This window comes from Saccopteryx bilineata, chromosome 1, assembly GCF_036850765.1.
Source record: "Saccopteryx bilineata isolate mSacBil1 chromosome 1, mSacBil1_pri_phased_curated, whole genome shotgun sequence".
Taxonomy (NCBI): Eukaryota; Metazoa; Chordata; class Mammalia; order Chiroptera; family Emballonuridae; genus Saccopteryx; species Saccopteryx bilineata.
The window spans coordinates 148,308,293-148,323,855 of NC_089490.1; the positions used below are offsets into that span (position 1 = coordinate 148,308,293).

Consider the following 15,563-nt stretch of genomic DNA (forward strand, 5'->3'; position numbering starts at 1 on the left):
TTAATCTTGATATCAAAGGTATGTATGAAATTATTTTATTTCTTATCCTCATTTTGCAGATGGGAAAGCTGAAATGCAAAGGTTAAGTAATTTGTTCAGGGTCTTAGCAAATGGTATAGTCAGGCTTTGAACTCAAGCAGTATGACTGTTAAGTGCTCTTAACCTTCTACCACATCCTGTCTCTACTTTCTTGTGAACATTTTTACTGTTTTTGTTTGTTTTATTTTGTTTCCCTGTTTTTTTATCTTACTGGGCCTCATTCTTTTTAACAGTCACACGAAGGTCCATGCTATAGATGAACTGATGAACTCTTCCCTGTGTCTTGACTTCCATATCTATCACCAGTTTGGGGTCCCCAACCACCTCCCCAGTGTCCCATGGGCGCTTCAAACTCCATTTTAAAGTAACCCAAATTCAATTCATCATTCTTCCACCAGCATCTTCTCCTGTGTCCCCAACTGAGTGGCAGTGCCAATACCGACGTTATCAGGATGGAGGCAAGAGCCAGCTTGAGAGGAAATAAGTGAAGTAAGCAGGTTCCAAGGTAAGTGTAAGGTGTTTGAGGCAGTGGTATAGGGAAAGGGTTAGTTTTGCACAAAAAGCAAAAGGGGGTGGGTTAGTTTTGGACATCTGGAGACAAGAAGTGGGAAGAGGGAAGATGGAGGACCAAATTTAGCCTTCTGGTTATTAGTTGCTCATCACCAAGGCAACTGTGTTGCTATGGCAACAGCAAAGCCAGCACCGCAACTCCCAAGTACCTCCTCGGCTGCCGTTACTTCCACACCAGCCAGACACTTTCGTATGGGGGGCTGCACCCCTCCGTAAACTATTTAGGAAGACGGAAATTGTTGCTGCAGTAGCCAATCGGATGGGCAATGTGGCTAAGGACGCAAAGAAGGGGTCGAGACTTCTTTGAAGCTTGCCGGAGGGCGTTGAAAAGGCGGAGTGCATCCCTTCTTCACCAGTTAGGGGCCGAGTAGAGGAAGAGGGCGGGGCCAAGCTAAAAGAGGTGGGAGCACACCCACTGTCGCTTCTGCCTAATAGAAAGCCAGAAATTCAGTTAAGATGCCCAATGAGAATCGTTGCCAGGCAGCGGTGCAAGGTGCGCCCAGCCAATAGGCGACGGCAGTGGGCGGGTGCGGGCGGCAAAGGCGGTGCGGCGGAGGTGGAGCAGGCGCTGCAGCAGGAGGGAAGATGGCGGATGAGGAGAAGCTGCCGCTTGGCTGGGAAAAGCGCATGAGCCGCAGCTCAGGTGCCGCTGGGGTCGGGGCTGGGACGGGGCTGCGCAGGCCTGCGGAACCAGGCTCGAGCTCGACCCCCGGGCGTGGCGCCAGCGTCCGATTCTTGTGGGGTTTTGGCTCCTCCGCGTCGTCGCGGGTAACGGCCCCGGCCCACCCTGTGGTGGCTTCGAGCCTCTGGAACCGGGAAGCCGGAGAAAACTAAGGCGGGGCCGTGGCGGCTCAGCAGACTGAGGGGGTTGGTGAGGGGCTGGTGATCCTGCGGCATTTCTGCGGGCGATTGCCCTGGCCCTGCGGATCCGGCTTATACCTTTCGGCCTACTGCACCTGGTATTGCGGGGCGGGGGGGGGGGGGGGGGGGTTGGGGGGAAGGCCACACGTGGGGACGTTTCTGCATCCCGCTGGGCCCTAAGGTCACCCCCGGGGAGGACACCCCAGGTCCATGCTCAGGGTGTGGCCCCAGGGTGTTGCCCGTCCTCGGATGCATTACCTATTCCTCCTACCACGCCTGCCACCCACACCTCATACGGAGTCTATGGTGATGTTCTGCCTGAGAAGGGTCCCTGTTCTTGTTTGTTTTAAGGCTTATCCATAATAGTATGGTCAACCACAGGGCACTTTTATCAGCTCCACGCGTTGTGCCAAGCGTTTTAAGTGTCTTCTCTGAATGGCCACAACCCCAGGGAATCTGTGGTCCTTAACCCAGTTTTGCAGGTGAGGAAACTGAGGTCAAAAAAAGTAAGGAACTTGCTCAAGATCATTCATTTCAAAGGGTGTGGACTGAAGGCTGGGTTAGAACCAGTTTGATCCAGAGCCCCATGCCCTTCTCACTATAAACTGCAGAGAGCAGGCCCTGCATCATACTCCACTGCCTCCATCCCATAGTAATAATTCTGTTTTAGTAATCATAGTCGCAGCAATAATTCTGTTTTATTGAACACCAGGCGCTCCACTGAGCACTTAGCATGCATCATCGACTCTCCACATTAACCCCATGAAGTTCCGTGGCATTATCTCTCATTTAACCATTTTTCAGGGACAGTTTTTTGCTAAGGTTTTGGAGACCATCAGTGACACAGCCCTTGCTCACTTTGCTCTAGCCGTGGCCATGGCCTGTGGCCGTGACCTGTGGGATAAACCTGGTGCTTTGCTCAACCCAGGGTCACCAGTCCTGCCATTTCTGCTTGGCTTGATCCTGACAGTCTTCCTTAGGGATGACAGCCAGCTCTTCACAATGGTGGGCACAAGTCCTCCATGTAACCCTGGCAGTAACACCCCTTTTCTACTGAGTCCTCCCATTTCAAGTTTCTTGTGTGCCATGTACACTCTGTGCTCTTCAATCCCTGGGTAACTTATGGCCCCCAGTAATGCTGGCTCCTTGTTGTGCAGCACAGTACCCTGTAGGGGAAAAGAGCAGAGCTTTGGTATCTGACACACCTGGGTAGATTTCTGCCTCCCTCCATAATGTGCCTGGAAGCACAGGTAACCTTACCTAGTGTTGTTATCTATAAAATGGAGATAGTAATAGCTATCATACTCTTAATGTGTATCAGGAGCTATCCTAAGCACTTTAGAGATGTGAACTCGTTCAGTCCTTACCACAACCGAAAAGGCAGACACTGTTGTCATCTCCATTTTACAGATGAGTAAACCAGGGCCTGGGGAAGGTTGGTCATACAGTGAGTTAAGTGGCAGAGCCAGATTTGAATAGGGGGCCTGGCTTGAGTGCATGCTGTGAACCACTTCATCTCCCCTACCCTGGCTCTTTCTCTGTTATCACCCTCAGTTATTCAAAGTTAACAATGACTGAAGTTATCAAATGTTATTTACTTGACTGGTGCCAGTCTGCCCCCACCTAGAAAGTTAGCTCTCTAAGGGCCTGTGGCTGGTGGTGGACACAGTGGTTTTGCTAAATAGTGGCATCTCATAGGCCAATCTCTTATTCTGGCTTTAGGGTGGTATACTATGAGCAGTCCCAGCTGAATTCCCACCTCCTTTCCCTCCAGGCCGGGTATACTACTTCAATCACATCACTAATGCTAGCCAATGGGAGCGGCCAAGTGGCAACAGCAGTGGCGGAGGCAAAAATGGACAGGGGGAACCCACCAGGGTTCGCTGCTCACACCTGCTGGTCAAGCACAGCCAGTCACGGCGGCCTTCATCTTGGAGGCAAGAGAAGATCACCCGAACCAAGGAGGAGGCCTTGGAGCTGATCAACAGTGAGCAGGGCTGGAGACAGGGTCTGGGGGGACAAGGGTACATCTCCCCCATGGGGCCAGAGCAAGCCTTATAGAAATCACACCAGACCCTCCACACCAACTTGCTCAGCTGTCAGGTGTGGCATCGGCCAATACGGAAGTGCCTGTACATGACAGGAGCCTGGCTCACAGCACTACCTCTCTTTCCATCTATAGGAGTAGGAGGGCCCAGCCTTGGGGACTGGCAGACCCGGGTTAAGATAGTAGTTATGTTCCTGTAAGCGCTTTAGCCTTGGGGAACCCAGGTCACTCCTTGAGACTCAGTTTTCACCTCTATAAAATGTACGTCGTCATATACCTGCCTCTGAGGGCCGTTGTGAAAATTCAGTGGGATAAGACAGTGCATGGAACACAGTGGGCCTTCATTCTGTAGGAGCTATTGTTGGCAATAATATCAAGAGGGTTCTGCAGCACATACGGTGGTGGGTCTGGAGGCGGGGAGGAAGGTCAGAAAGGTAACAGTACAGAACTGACCAGCAGTTGTAAGTTACTTCTACCTGGAGTGAGGAGGCTGTTTCTTGCTCTGTTCTGTTTTCTCCACAGACTAGAGCAGTGGTTGCCAAACTTCTAAAAGTCCAAATGGTCAATATTTTAGGTTTTGGGGGCCTTACAGTCTTTGTAATCTCTGCTGTGTAACATAGTGGCAGCTACAGACAAAGTATTAAAAAGTAGGTGTGGCTATATGCCAATAAAACAATTTACAAAAGTAATAGTCTTTGACCTGTGGGCTATTGTTGGCAAAAGCATAATTTAGAGCTGTTCAGTATGGCTACCACTGCCTACATCTGGCTATTGTCTATTTAAATTAATTAAAATTAAGTGATATTAAAGATTGGTTTTGTAGTGGCGCTGGCCACACTTCAGGTGTTCAGTAGCTACATGTGGCTAGTGGCTCCCTTTCTGTACAGTAACGATATAAAACATTTACATCCCTTTCTGTACAGTGCAGATATAAAACATTTACATCCTTGCAAGAAGTTCTGTTGGATAGTGCTGGTCTGAACGTCATGTGTGATTTCATCATCCACTCAGCCTCTCCCACCAAAGACCCCAGACCTCTCCCAGGCTGCTCCTACCCCACTTAACTGGTCCCTCACCCACACCCAGACAGCCTGAGCTCCCATCTGACTCTGCCAGGGCCTGGGTGTGTGACCTTGAACAAGTTACTTAACATCTCTAAGTCTCAATCTCTCTCACCTATAAAATCAGTATTATAATAGAACCTACCTCAGAGGGTAATTATAAAGACTCCGACCTACTTACTACAGTAAAGTATGAATAACAGCACCTGGCATCTAGTAAATGTTCTATAAATGCTAGCGGTGATTATGATTGTTGTTATTAGCACAGGCCTGGCAAAGATACACAATCAGTTTAACTATTGTTTACATATCGTATCACTTGGTCTAGTACTTGGCCTGTGGGATATTTCTTACACACACACCCCCACCCCCATATATTGTCTGGCACAGTAAATGGCACCTGTTAGTTTCATACCTCATAACATTGTAGAGAGGATCTGAGTTCTTAACACAGAATATTGAAGGCAGATTGTAAAGCTCACCTCCTGAGCTTCGTGAGGGTAGGGATTGAATCTGTCTCTTTCCCCACTGTATGCCCACCATCCAACACGTAGCCAGGCCCATGCTGACACTCACAGAATTGTTTCATAAACCAATAAGCGAGAAGGATTCCTGGCAGAGGAAAGGACAGAACTTGGCAAGGCTCTGCAGGGGACTGAAGAGGGACTGGCTAGGTTGACAAGGAGCCCAGAGTGAGGCGAAGAGTTGAGATCTTCCTGGTGAGGGCAGGAAACACATGGTCAAATATGAGCCTGAAAGGGGCCCTGCAATGGTATGCTTTCAGAAATGTGTGGCTGGAGGGTGATGGGCCAGGGAAGCCAGAAGTCCAGAGCCCAGGCTGGCTGGGACCAACTGTGAGTGAAGGGAAAGTGGGTGGTTCTGGCTTGCCCCAGGGGGAAAGGAGGAAGTGGGTGGGGAAAGCCCAGAGGGAATATTGAGCTGTCTTTGGTCCTCCCATCTTAAGTGTTCCCAGTTCTGAGGCATCTGGACCACATGAAAATAAGCAAGAGATGACAGGCATTTGAGATTGAGTGGCAAAAGGTATCACTGCTGGTAGAGGGGTCTTGGGAACAGGTGCATTCTGGGGAGGGACTCAGGCTGAGACCTGAGGAAGAGATTTTGGGGAGGCAACTGGGAGAGGGCTTAGGTTCCAGCAGAGCAGCCAGGCCAGAGACAGAAACTCTTGGGACAATCTTGGCAAGAGATAACAGGTTGGCATAATGAGATCTCATTGTGACTTAGAAAGAAACTGTCAGGCTATGGAGGACTGCCTGGGAGTGGCCGATGAGGATGTCTCCCCCATCTCTAGGATTGACAGTTGGGGCTGACACTGGTGGGGGCTTAAGAGTGCAGAGGTCAGCTTGGGTCTTGGGGAGCATTACAGGTATGGGGGAGACCGTGCTTCCAGTAAGCTGCTGGGCTCTCTGGTAGCTGGATGCAAACTAAGGTTAGCAGCAGTAGGGCATGCCCACCTGTGGTGGAGGTCCTGATAGAAGCTGTGGGAGGAACTGTAACTAGAGATGATGTGACTTGAACTTGGAGGTGGGTGGGAGGGTAGAGCTGATTCTAGAGAGATTTAGGAGGCAGGATCTAAAGGAGTGGGTGACAGATTAGATGGACAGGGCGTGGAATAAGGTCGCAGCCAGTATGACCTGCCCTGGAGTCACACAGAGATGGATCCTGGTGCCAGCTGTGTGGCCTTAAGCAAGTGTGTTCATTCTCAGAGCCTCAGTTTCCTTTTCTGCAAAATGGGAACAAGGTGGCCATGAAGATCCAGGGAGAGCTCAGCAAAGCAGTGGGCTCAGTATCTGGCACTCACAATCTGTGGTGGAGCCTTGACCTCAGTCATTTAGGCACATGGGCGGAGCAAGGTCAAGACACGGCCTTATTGTGCTCGCTTCAGCAGCACATGTACTAGAATTGGAACGATACAGCAAAGGTGAGCATGGCCCCTGCCCTGCGCAAGGATAACATGCAGATTGTGAAGTGTTCCATATTTGAAATAAACAATAAAAGACAAGGCCTTTGCTCACAGGCAGCCCCTGCTGCTTCCCTGAGGCTGATGGAAAGAGCTGTGAGCAAGAACACAGGAGGCCAGTGGGACACAGTAACCTTGGCATTAAACTTTCTTTTTGGGCCTCAGTGTCCTGAGACAGAAGGGGCTGGGGCAGGCCTATTTCAGGGTTGTTAGGAGGGGGCAGCGAGCTGCAGGCTGTGGTACCATGTCGGTGAGTTTGGGCATTTAGATCTCCCTTTTTCTCTCATGAAAGTGAGTATTCCCCTTATCATGGGCTTGTTCCAGGTGATCAGGAGATGAGGATTTGAGCAGCACACTCTAGCTGGCAGCATGGTCTGGAATCTCATCAGTGACCATTAGAGCCAGTGCTTGTAGTCCCGAGGGGACAAGCTGCCTGCGGTGAGAACCAGCGCATCCAGTTTTTCTGCTGATGCTCCTTTTCTCAGTTTAGGCTCTTCTGCAGCTGCTGGGCTGTGGCCAAGGCTATCAGGGATCCAAGAACCAGCTGCCTGAGCTTCCTAATGTCCTTGTCTGAAAAGGCCAGGCCATGGAGAAGCCCTCCTCACCTTCTCTTCATCCCTCTGCCCCCACATTCCCAGGGCCTGATGGTTCCCAGGAGGCCCTGATGTGAGCATCAGTCCCCCCAAACATACCCATGCCCACAGTCGAGGGTCAGTGAGTGCCTTTAGTCAAATCTCCCCACCCTAGATGAGTCACTCCCTTGCAGCTTGCTGGCTTCAGGCTGGGTCTCTGGTCTCTCTAGGCCAGGGGTCCCCAAACTTTTTACACAGGGGGCCAGTTCACTGTCCCTCAGACCATTGGAGGGCCAGACTATAAAAAAAACTATGAACAAATCCCTATGCACACTGCACAGATCTTATTTTAAAGTAAAAAAAAAACAAAACGGGAACAAATACAATATTTAAAATAAAGAACAAGTAAATTTAAATCAACCAACTGACCAGTATTTCAATGGGAACTATGCTCCTCTCACTGACCACCAATGAAAGAGGTGCCCCTTCCGGAAGTGCGGTGGGGGGCCGGATAAATGGCCTCAGGGGGCCGCATGTGGCCCACGGGCCGTAGTTTGGGGACCCCTGCTCTAGGCCCTTCCTGCTAGATCTTTTGGGATGACAGAACTAAGCTTGTCACCTTTTTCCTGTCCAGGCTTCCCTTTTTTGTCTCCAAACCCTTTTAGGGTCATAGACCACCCCATTTGTTCACTCACTTTCCCTTAGGTAATTTTGCTATATTAGCTCAGGGCTACCATAACAGAATACCAGACACTGGGAGGCTTAGACAACAGGTCTTTATTTCTCACAGTTCTGGACACTGGAAATCCAAGATCAGGGTTCTAACTGATTCTGTTTCTGTTGAGGGCTCTTTTTCTGAATTGTAGACGGCTGCCTTCTTGCTGTATCATCACATGGCCTTTCCTCAGTGCATGCCCATGTGGAGAGAGAGCGAGATGGAGCTCTCTGGTGTTTCTTCTTATAAGGACACTAATTATTGGGTCAAGGCCCCACCTTCATGTCCTCATTTAACCTTCTGTAAAGGCTCATCTCTAAATACAGTCACATTGGAGGGTCAAGCCTTTAGCACATGAACTAGGGGCACACAGTTCAGTTCATATTATGGGGACTGACGGGTAGCAACTATCAGAGGCTTGCTCTGGGCCAGGCCAGACACACTAACAACACTAACAGTAACTTCCTTTTTTTTTTTTTTTTTTTAAATGAGAGAGACAGAGGGACAGATAGGGACAGACAGGAAGGGAGAGAAATGAGAAACATGACTTCTTTGCTGCAGCTCCTTCGTCTCCTTAGTTCATTGATTGCTTTCTCATATGTACCTTGACTGGGGGTTCCAGCAGAGCAATTGAGCCCTTGCTCAAGCCAGCGACCTTTGGGCTCAAGCCAGTGACCATGGGATCATGTCTGTGGTGCTACACTCAAGCTGATGAGCCCGCATTCAAGCTGGCGACCTTGGCATTTCGAACCTGGGTCCTCGCATCCCAGTCTGACCCTCTATCCACTGCACCACCGTCTAGTCAGGCTCTTTTTTTTTCTTTTTTCCAAGTGAGAGGAAGGGAGACATGCACCCCAACCAGGATCCACTTGGCAACCCTCGTCTGGGGCCGATGCTTGAATCAACAGCCACTGACTGAGGGAGGGAGAGAAGGGAGAGAAGCAGATGGCCACTTCTCCTGTGTACCCTGACCAGGAATCGAACTCAGGATGTCCATACACTGGGCCAGCACTATCCACTGAGGCCAGGGCCTATCCAGCAGCAACTTCTTTACTCCTCACAAGAGCCCTTCAAGTTAGGAGCTGCCAATTAGCCCGTTTTACAGGTCAGACAAGTGAGGCTTCAAGAGGGATACGCACCCACCAGAGTCACAGAGCTCAGGAGCAGTAAACCTGGGGTCTGAACATAGCAGTTAAGGTTCAGAGTCCACCCTCCTCAGTCTCAGGCTGTTGTGATCTGCCCACAGAGGAAGATGCTGTGTTATTGTACATCCTGTGTCAGGGGCTCTGAACTCCCAGAAGCGGGTGGAAGGTGCTCCAGACTGGGAACTCCGTGGGAGGCCACCCTGGTCTGCTGAGCTCTAAGTCAGTGTCCCAATCCAAGCTCTGTCATGTGAGAGTTGGTTGGGTGCTGCCTCAGTGACTGTGGTGTTGATGCAGTCAAGTGAGGCCAGGGTATTGCTAGGAGAAGGCTGGGGGGTTTGGTTTGTACTTACTTTCTGGCCTCCTCCTTAACACTGGACCTGAGGTTCACAGAAAAACTATGAGATTCTGGCATTTCTGCCTGTAGCCCAGTGGCAGATCCCTCTCCCTCCTTCCTGTGGCCTGTTTCTATCTCACTTATTCATTAATTACTTCAATATTAGTGAACAGCTGTTCTGTGTACAGTGCCAGGTTCTGGGGACACAGCAGTGAGCAAGGCCAACCCTGCCCCTGGCCTCCCAATATGAGGCAGGTCCCAGGTGAGACCAGAATACAGCAGGCAAGCTTTAGATGGGAAAAGATGCCTAAGCAAGGGTGGCATGATGGACACCATTGAGGTGGCGGGTAGGTGAGAGGAGCAGAGAAGCAGGGCAGGACTGGGAGGGATGCCATGGGAGGTATGAAACTGAGCTGCAGGGACACAAAGGTCTCTATCTTGCATCTTGGCTCGTGGCCTAGACCAAATCCCTGAAGGTTAGCTTCTAGAAGGGTGAAATCAGGAGGGAAGCGTTCTTTAAATGTCATTTCAGACTCCATCCAAGCAGAATGTTTTCTGAAAGAGCTGGTTGGTCAGAGAAAGGTTTGCGTGCTGTAAACTGTGGGGCAAGAGGTGGTTAAAAGCTTCACTTTTATCTGATTTTTCAGCTGGTAGCGCTTGCACACACAGTGTGTGTGCTTCTTGGCTAGGCCGTCTAGTCTTGAGGGTTTCTGCAGTTATGCCCACAGCCTTAGCTGCTAGACAATAAGGCCAGGTAGTGCTTGTAGTGGGCCCAGGTCTAGGCCCAGCTCTGCAGGTGCTGGGTGCCTCTTTGGGGCAGGCAGGGGTACACAGGAGAGGGGCAGTGCACAGCATGCTCAGGACTCCCAGGCGGGCAACAGAAGAGGGGGGGGGGACCACGGTACTGCTAGGGTGAAGGCAAGGAGATAACCAGAAGGCAGGGAGAGGAGGAGCAGGGGTATCCTAGTGACATCTGGTACAGGTTGGAGTCACCTACAGATGCATTGGGCACAGAGACACCACCTAGCAGCCCCAGGGAAGTATTCTGACGACACCAGGGCATTATGGGCAGAAGCCACCATAGCAAGTGGGGCTTCTGTCACATCGGTGAGTCTGCCTGTGCAAGGAGCCCATCACCATGGTGGCCAGACCAGACTGAGATGTGCCAGCAGGGAAGACCAGAATGGGCAGTTGGCAAAGAAGAACGACCTCATCATGGTGCATGTTGCCAGCGTGGAGGGGAGAATAGAAACAGCAAGTACATTCTTCAAGTTCTCACTCCATGCCCAGCACTGTGTTGCATGTCACTCTGGTCTGATCACAAATAACGAATGATTCAGCCTCAGAGGCAAAGGGATGGTGAGGATAAGGTTAAGAGTGACAAGGACATGGGAAAGACGGGCGTGACTGGGATGGTTGTGGGAGCATCAAGCAGATCAGATACCAGGACACTGTGGTTGCTGCTGTGAGAAGCAGTGAGACAGGTGATGGGCATACAGTCATGGTCATGCCAGTTTAAGTATGGTCCCTGGCAGATAGGTGTCAGTGACCTTGAGGTCAAACAGGAGTCTGATGAGCCTGGTGAAGTTTGTAGCAGCCCAGCATCAGGCAGATGGCCCTTGGCTGGGTGGTGGGGACTGAGTACCAGGTAGATTAATCAGCAATGTGCCTGTGGTGTTCAGACAGATAACAGGCAGGTGTGTCACAGCCTTGTTTAGGTCATACAGGAACCACAGGCCAAAGCATCACAGTGATATGCAAAAAACCCCTGCCAGGTGTGACAGAATGACCCTAACATCTGACATGGGCTGGTGCCCCATTGCTAACCTCGGTGGGTACATGGCCCTGGGTACCCCCAGGGGCCTCAAGGAGAATACCCCCAGGAGAGTGGCTGTCAGGAATGTCATGCAGGTCCAACTTGAGTGGAGGTCTAGGGCCAGATGTTCTGGGAGCCTGCCTAGTGGTTGAGCCTGTTGGCACAGGCAGCAGACTGGCAGGGACGCTCATTCATGTGGTGCCAGGGCAGCTAGCTGGTCAGAGCAGGACGGGGTCATTTCAGGGAGGGAAGGGTGGGTACTGGCTCCATGGTCTCCTGTTTGGACTCAAAAGAGTAGCTGTTGGCTCCTCCCTAACTGCACACACAAGAGTCCTCTGTGTTCTGATCCCAAAAGAGAGTCATGGCGATGCTCGTTGCTGCCCCCGGCACCCTCTGCTGGGAGCTTTTTCCCTCCATCGTCTTTTCCTTCCTTCCTGTCACCCCCAGCCTCCTTCTGTTCAGTGGAAATTGGTACCTAGTAGTAGGGACAATTCGGGCTGCACAGAGAATTGGTACTCTGCCAGCATTCTGTTGGGGAAGCTGGGAGAATAACCATGTCTGCTGCCTCTTGGGCCATAGTCCATGGAAATTACATGTGTCCTTTCCTATGGTCTCTTCATGAAACCCCAGTGAGAGGGGCTGAGGACTCGGCCGGCTCCTCTGGCAGAGCTGGGCTCACATCCTGGCTTTCTGCCTTTCTCTTCGTAGCTTCTAGAAAACTTTTCCACCATTGCCCTGGGAATTTTTAGGGAGGGTACAGTTTCTAGCACCCCTCTTAACTGTCCTGTTTCCTGCATTGGGGCCTTTTTTTTTTTTATTCATTTTAGAGGGGAGAGGGAGAGACAGAGAGAGAGAAGGGGGGGAGGAGCTGGAAGCATCAACTCCCATATGTGCCTTGACCAGGCAAGCCCAAGGTTTCGAACCTGCGACCTCAGCATTTCCAGGTCGATGCTTTATCCACTGCGCCACCACAGGTCAGGCTGCATTGGGGCCTTTAGATAGATTTTCTCAGAACATGTGGGAGGAGGAATGAGATCATGCTAAAGCTCATGTTACATTCGTGTGGCATGGGGGAGAGGAATAATAAAGGGAGCAGGAGTTTAAGAATGGGTTGTGAGACCAGCATGGCTGTTGAGGTTACTGCAGGATCACAGTGCACATGCGTGTGGAAGGCACCACTTCATGGATACTTGTGACTCCAGGCATGACTGTACATGTGTGCAGGGAGAAGTCATTTGTTGATGTGTGTTGTTAGCATGTGGGGTGGCAAATAATCACATGCATGTATGGGCATACGCAGTAGAGCAGAGGTTGCACAGTTCCATTTTAAGTAATGTGCCACCCTCCGTCTGAAGCCCTCTGCCCTGGCCCATCCGCCCCTGATGTGGAGGTCTCCTGTGTGCCTCATGCCATGTGTGTCCACAGGCTACATCCAGAAGATCAAGTCGGGAGAGGAGGACTTTGAATCTCTGGCTTCACAGTTCAGTGACTGCAGCTCGGCCAAGGCCAGGGGAGACCTGGGTGCCTTCAGCAGAGGTGCGCAAATAATGGGCACCACCAAGCCCAGGGGACCCTCTGGCCCACCAGCCTGCAGAGGATGGGCGGGATGGCCCCTGCTGCATAGGCCTTCATGGTCCACTAGGTGGCAGCACAATCCCTCCTTCAGGCTTCAGAGGCTGCCTTGCTGGTGTGGGATTGGGATGACTGCAGAACTTCTCCCTGTGTCATCCCCTCTTCAGGTGGGGAGTCAGTTTCTTTGAACATTTTTCCCCATCAGAGGCCCCTGAGACCCCCCAGGGGTGAGGCCAGGTTAGGTCTGATCAGCAACTCTGAGTTTAGGCCTCTCTGGCTGGGGCAGTGGGAAGGGAAGAGCAGAGGGGACCAGAACACCACCTCCTTATCCTCCTCCTTCCCTTCATCCCCAAGATACCGGCATGGGGGTGAATGGTGTGGGGTAACTACCTAGGAGTTGCCGCTCACCCCCAGAGGCAGGCAGGGCAGACTGTAGCAGGGGCTGGGAACGGGCCCTAGGAGACTAATTCATCACTAAAATGTATCTCTAAGTACGCACCAGCAACAGCAGCTCTGCCTGACATCCCTCAGGCTATCTTCGGGCTTCCTGGGGCCTCTTTAATGGCCTTGCCACCTCCAACTGGGCTGCTCAGCACAGTGACAGGGCCATAAACCAAGTGACAGATGAGTATGAGGCTGGGCACAGGTGGGAGCCCCATCTGGCTGCCCTGCCTGGTTCCAGCTTCTGTGAGGTCTTGACCCCCCCACACACACATCATCTCTTACACTTCCCCAGGTCAGATGCAAAAGCCATTTGAAGATGCTTCCTTTGCACTTCGGACGGGGGAGATGAGCGGGCCCGTGTTCACGGATTCCGGCATCCACATCATCCTACGCACGGAGTGAGGGGCAGGTGGCCCAGGCCAGGCCTGCGGGTGGGGCGGGGCAGGGCTGGGTGGGTGGCTAACCCGCAGACCCTGCTTACCTCCACCAGCCAAGCATGGGTGCCCCTCCCTGCTGACGTCACACAGTATTTATTGTCCCCAATGGCTTGGAGAGGGCTCTGCACCACTGGGGCCCCCTGTGCCCCAGGCTGGGGCTGACCCTGCCAGACTCCCTCCTCTCTAGGAATTGATTTGGAAGGGTGGTGGTGTGGAGGCTTCCAGGGCTCCCAGACCCAGGGGGTGGGGATGACCTGTCCCAAAGGAAAGGCCTAGTCAGCTGAGGTGTCCTTTGTCCCCCCAGGTCCAGGACGGGGGTAGGAGGGCCTTATGTTATTTCTGGTTATGCCATGTTCCCCTATTAAATTGCAAAAAGCAAATGCTCTGCTTGGGCCCTGGCTGCTACTGCCTCGGGCCCTCTGAGCAGCAATGCAGCACCCTCTGTGCCCTCCATTAAACCTGGAACCACTGCTCTGCTGTCCTGTGTCTTTCTCCTGCTGAGGGGAGGGGGCACTGTCTGGGGAAGCAATCCTCTGCTGCCACCACTCATGTCCAAGTGTCCAGGCTGTATTTCCTCCCTAAGAAGCCTCACATCCTGGGCCTGCGGACATCCTCCAGGAATTCATCCCAGCAGCCAGACTCCAGGGAGCTGAGGCACTGTTCACCACCGGCGGTCCTCAAACCTGGGTATTCTGGAATGCAAGGACCCTGCCTTGACCCCACAGCTCTGGATTCAGCAGGTCCGGTGGAGCTGGAAATCTGCAGGGGGTCTTTCGAGTGCCAGGTGTAAACCCCTCTGCGCTGAATGCTCTCTGCACGCCCCCCCAATTCCCCTCACCCTGATGCCTGCTTCCTGTTATACCACAGGCTCTTGTGGAAGGTAGTGCCTCGGTCCTGCTACTTCTGCAGATCATGGGGAAACCAGAACATGGGAGGAGGGGGCTGTTGGGGCCAAGGGAATGCCTGTGGCAGGTGGGGGAGGTGTGGGACTGCAGGTGCGGCTTTCCTGCTCTACTTCCCCTCCTCACAGCTGCCATGTGCCAGGGCCTGGGCTGGGGGCGGAGTTCATTAAGGAGGGTTAATGGCTCTGTTAGGTGGTTATGTCCACTCTGTCCCACCCTTAATGAGGGCCAGACTACATCGTGGACATGGCAGGCTACCAGGGCATGGGGACCTGAGCGAAATAAAGTCTTGCCTGGCTTGACCCCAAGGGAGGCCTCTAGGGCCAAGTCTCTAATAAAGGCTGGAGTCTCCAATAGTCACCCGGGCAGGCAGACTCCCATCTGGCAGCTTTTTGGAGCAATCACTCTCTGTGTCGCCTGCTGGAGCATTGGTCATTAGGAAGGTTTAATGAATTTCAGCTCTGGCAGGCTGAGAGCCCGCTAGTAGGCTACACCTCCTGGCAGAATCTTCCAGTGGGGGCTACAAGGCAGGCAGCAAGCTGCCCCACTGTTTGTGTCAACAGTTCTGTGGTTTCGGGGGGAGTAGTCACACCCTTCCTGACTCAGAGGTGTCTCTGGGAAGGATCAGAGATGAGTGCTTGTGGGCAGGAGGGTTTGCAAAGTTCTGCTTTGAGGCAAAGAGACCACTAGAGAATGGACTTCTGCCTCACTTCCAACACCAAAGGCCCAGAGAAGCTGTCCCTGGGCTCCCAGGCAGCTGAGATGCTGCCAGGGAGAGGGGTGTGTATTTTCCCGGTTTGGCCGGCAGGGAAGTGTTCTTTGTGGCACTCAGTGTCACTGGGCATCCATTTCTCTTTCTTTCTCCCTCTCTCTCTCTCCAGCTGTGTAACTCCAATATCTCTAGGTATGTGTCCAGTATGACCCTGGGAATACCCCCCATCTGAGGGTGACTCTCTGACTCTGTGGACCCCCTCCTTTTCCTTTGTCTAGATGTGCAGCAGCTGAAACCGAAACGCAGAAGAAAGTCACCGTTAGATAAATATGCCCCCAGAGCCCACTCAGTGTCAGGC

General features: G+C 52.2%; 1 protein-coding gene and 1 non-coding gene across 2 annotated transcripts; both read left to right on the forward strand.

The window, feature by feature from the left end:
* The first annotated feature begins 1,100 nt into the window (after positions 1–1,100).
* Positions 1,101–14,061, forward strand: PIN1 (peptidylprolyl cis/trans isomerase, NIMA-interacting 1). Its single transcript, XM_066272638.1, has 4 exons — positions 1,101–1,252; positions 3,245–3,457; positions 12,564–12,674; positions 13,447–14,061. Exons 1-4 carry the CDS (start codon positions 1,195–1,197, stop codon positions 13,554–13,556), a joined length of 492 nt encoding a protein of 163 aa, XP_066128735.1. The 5' UTR covers positions 1,101–1,194; the 3' UTR covers positions 13,557–14,061.
* Positions 6,469–6,579, forward strand: LOC136321706 (U6 spliceosomal RNA). The gene has a single exon (XR_010728832.1). It is a non-coding gene; the product is annotated as a U6 spliceosomal RNA (small nuclear RNA).
* Positions 14,062–15,563: the final 1,502 nt, after the last annotated feature.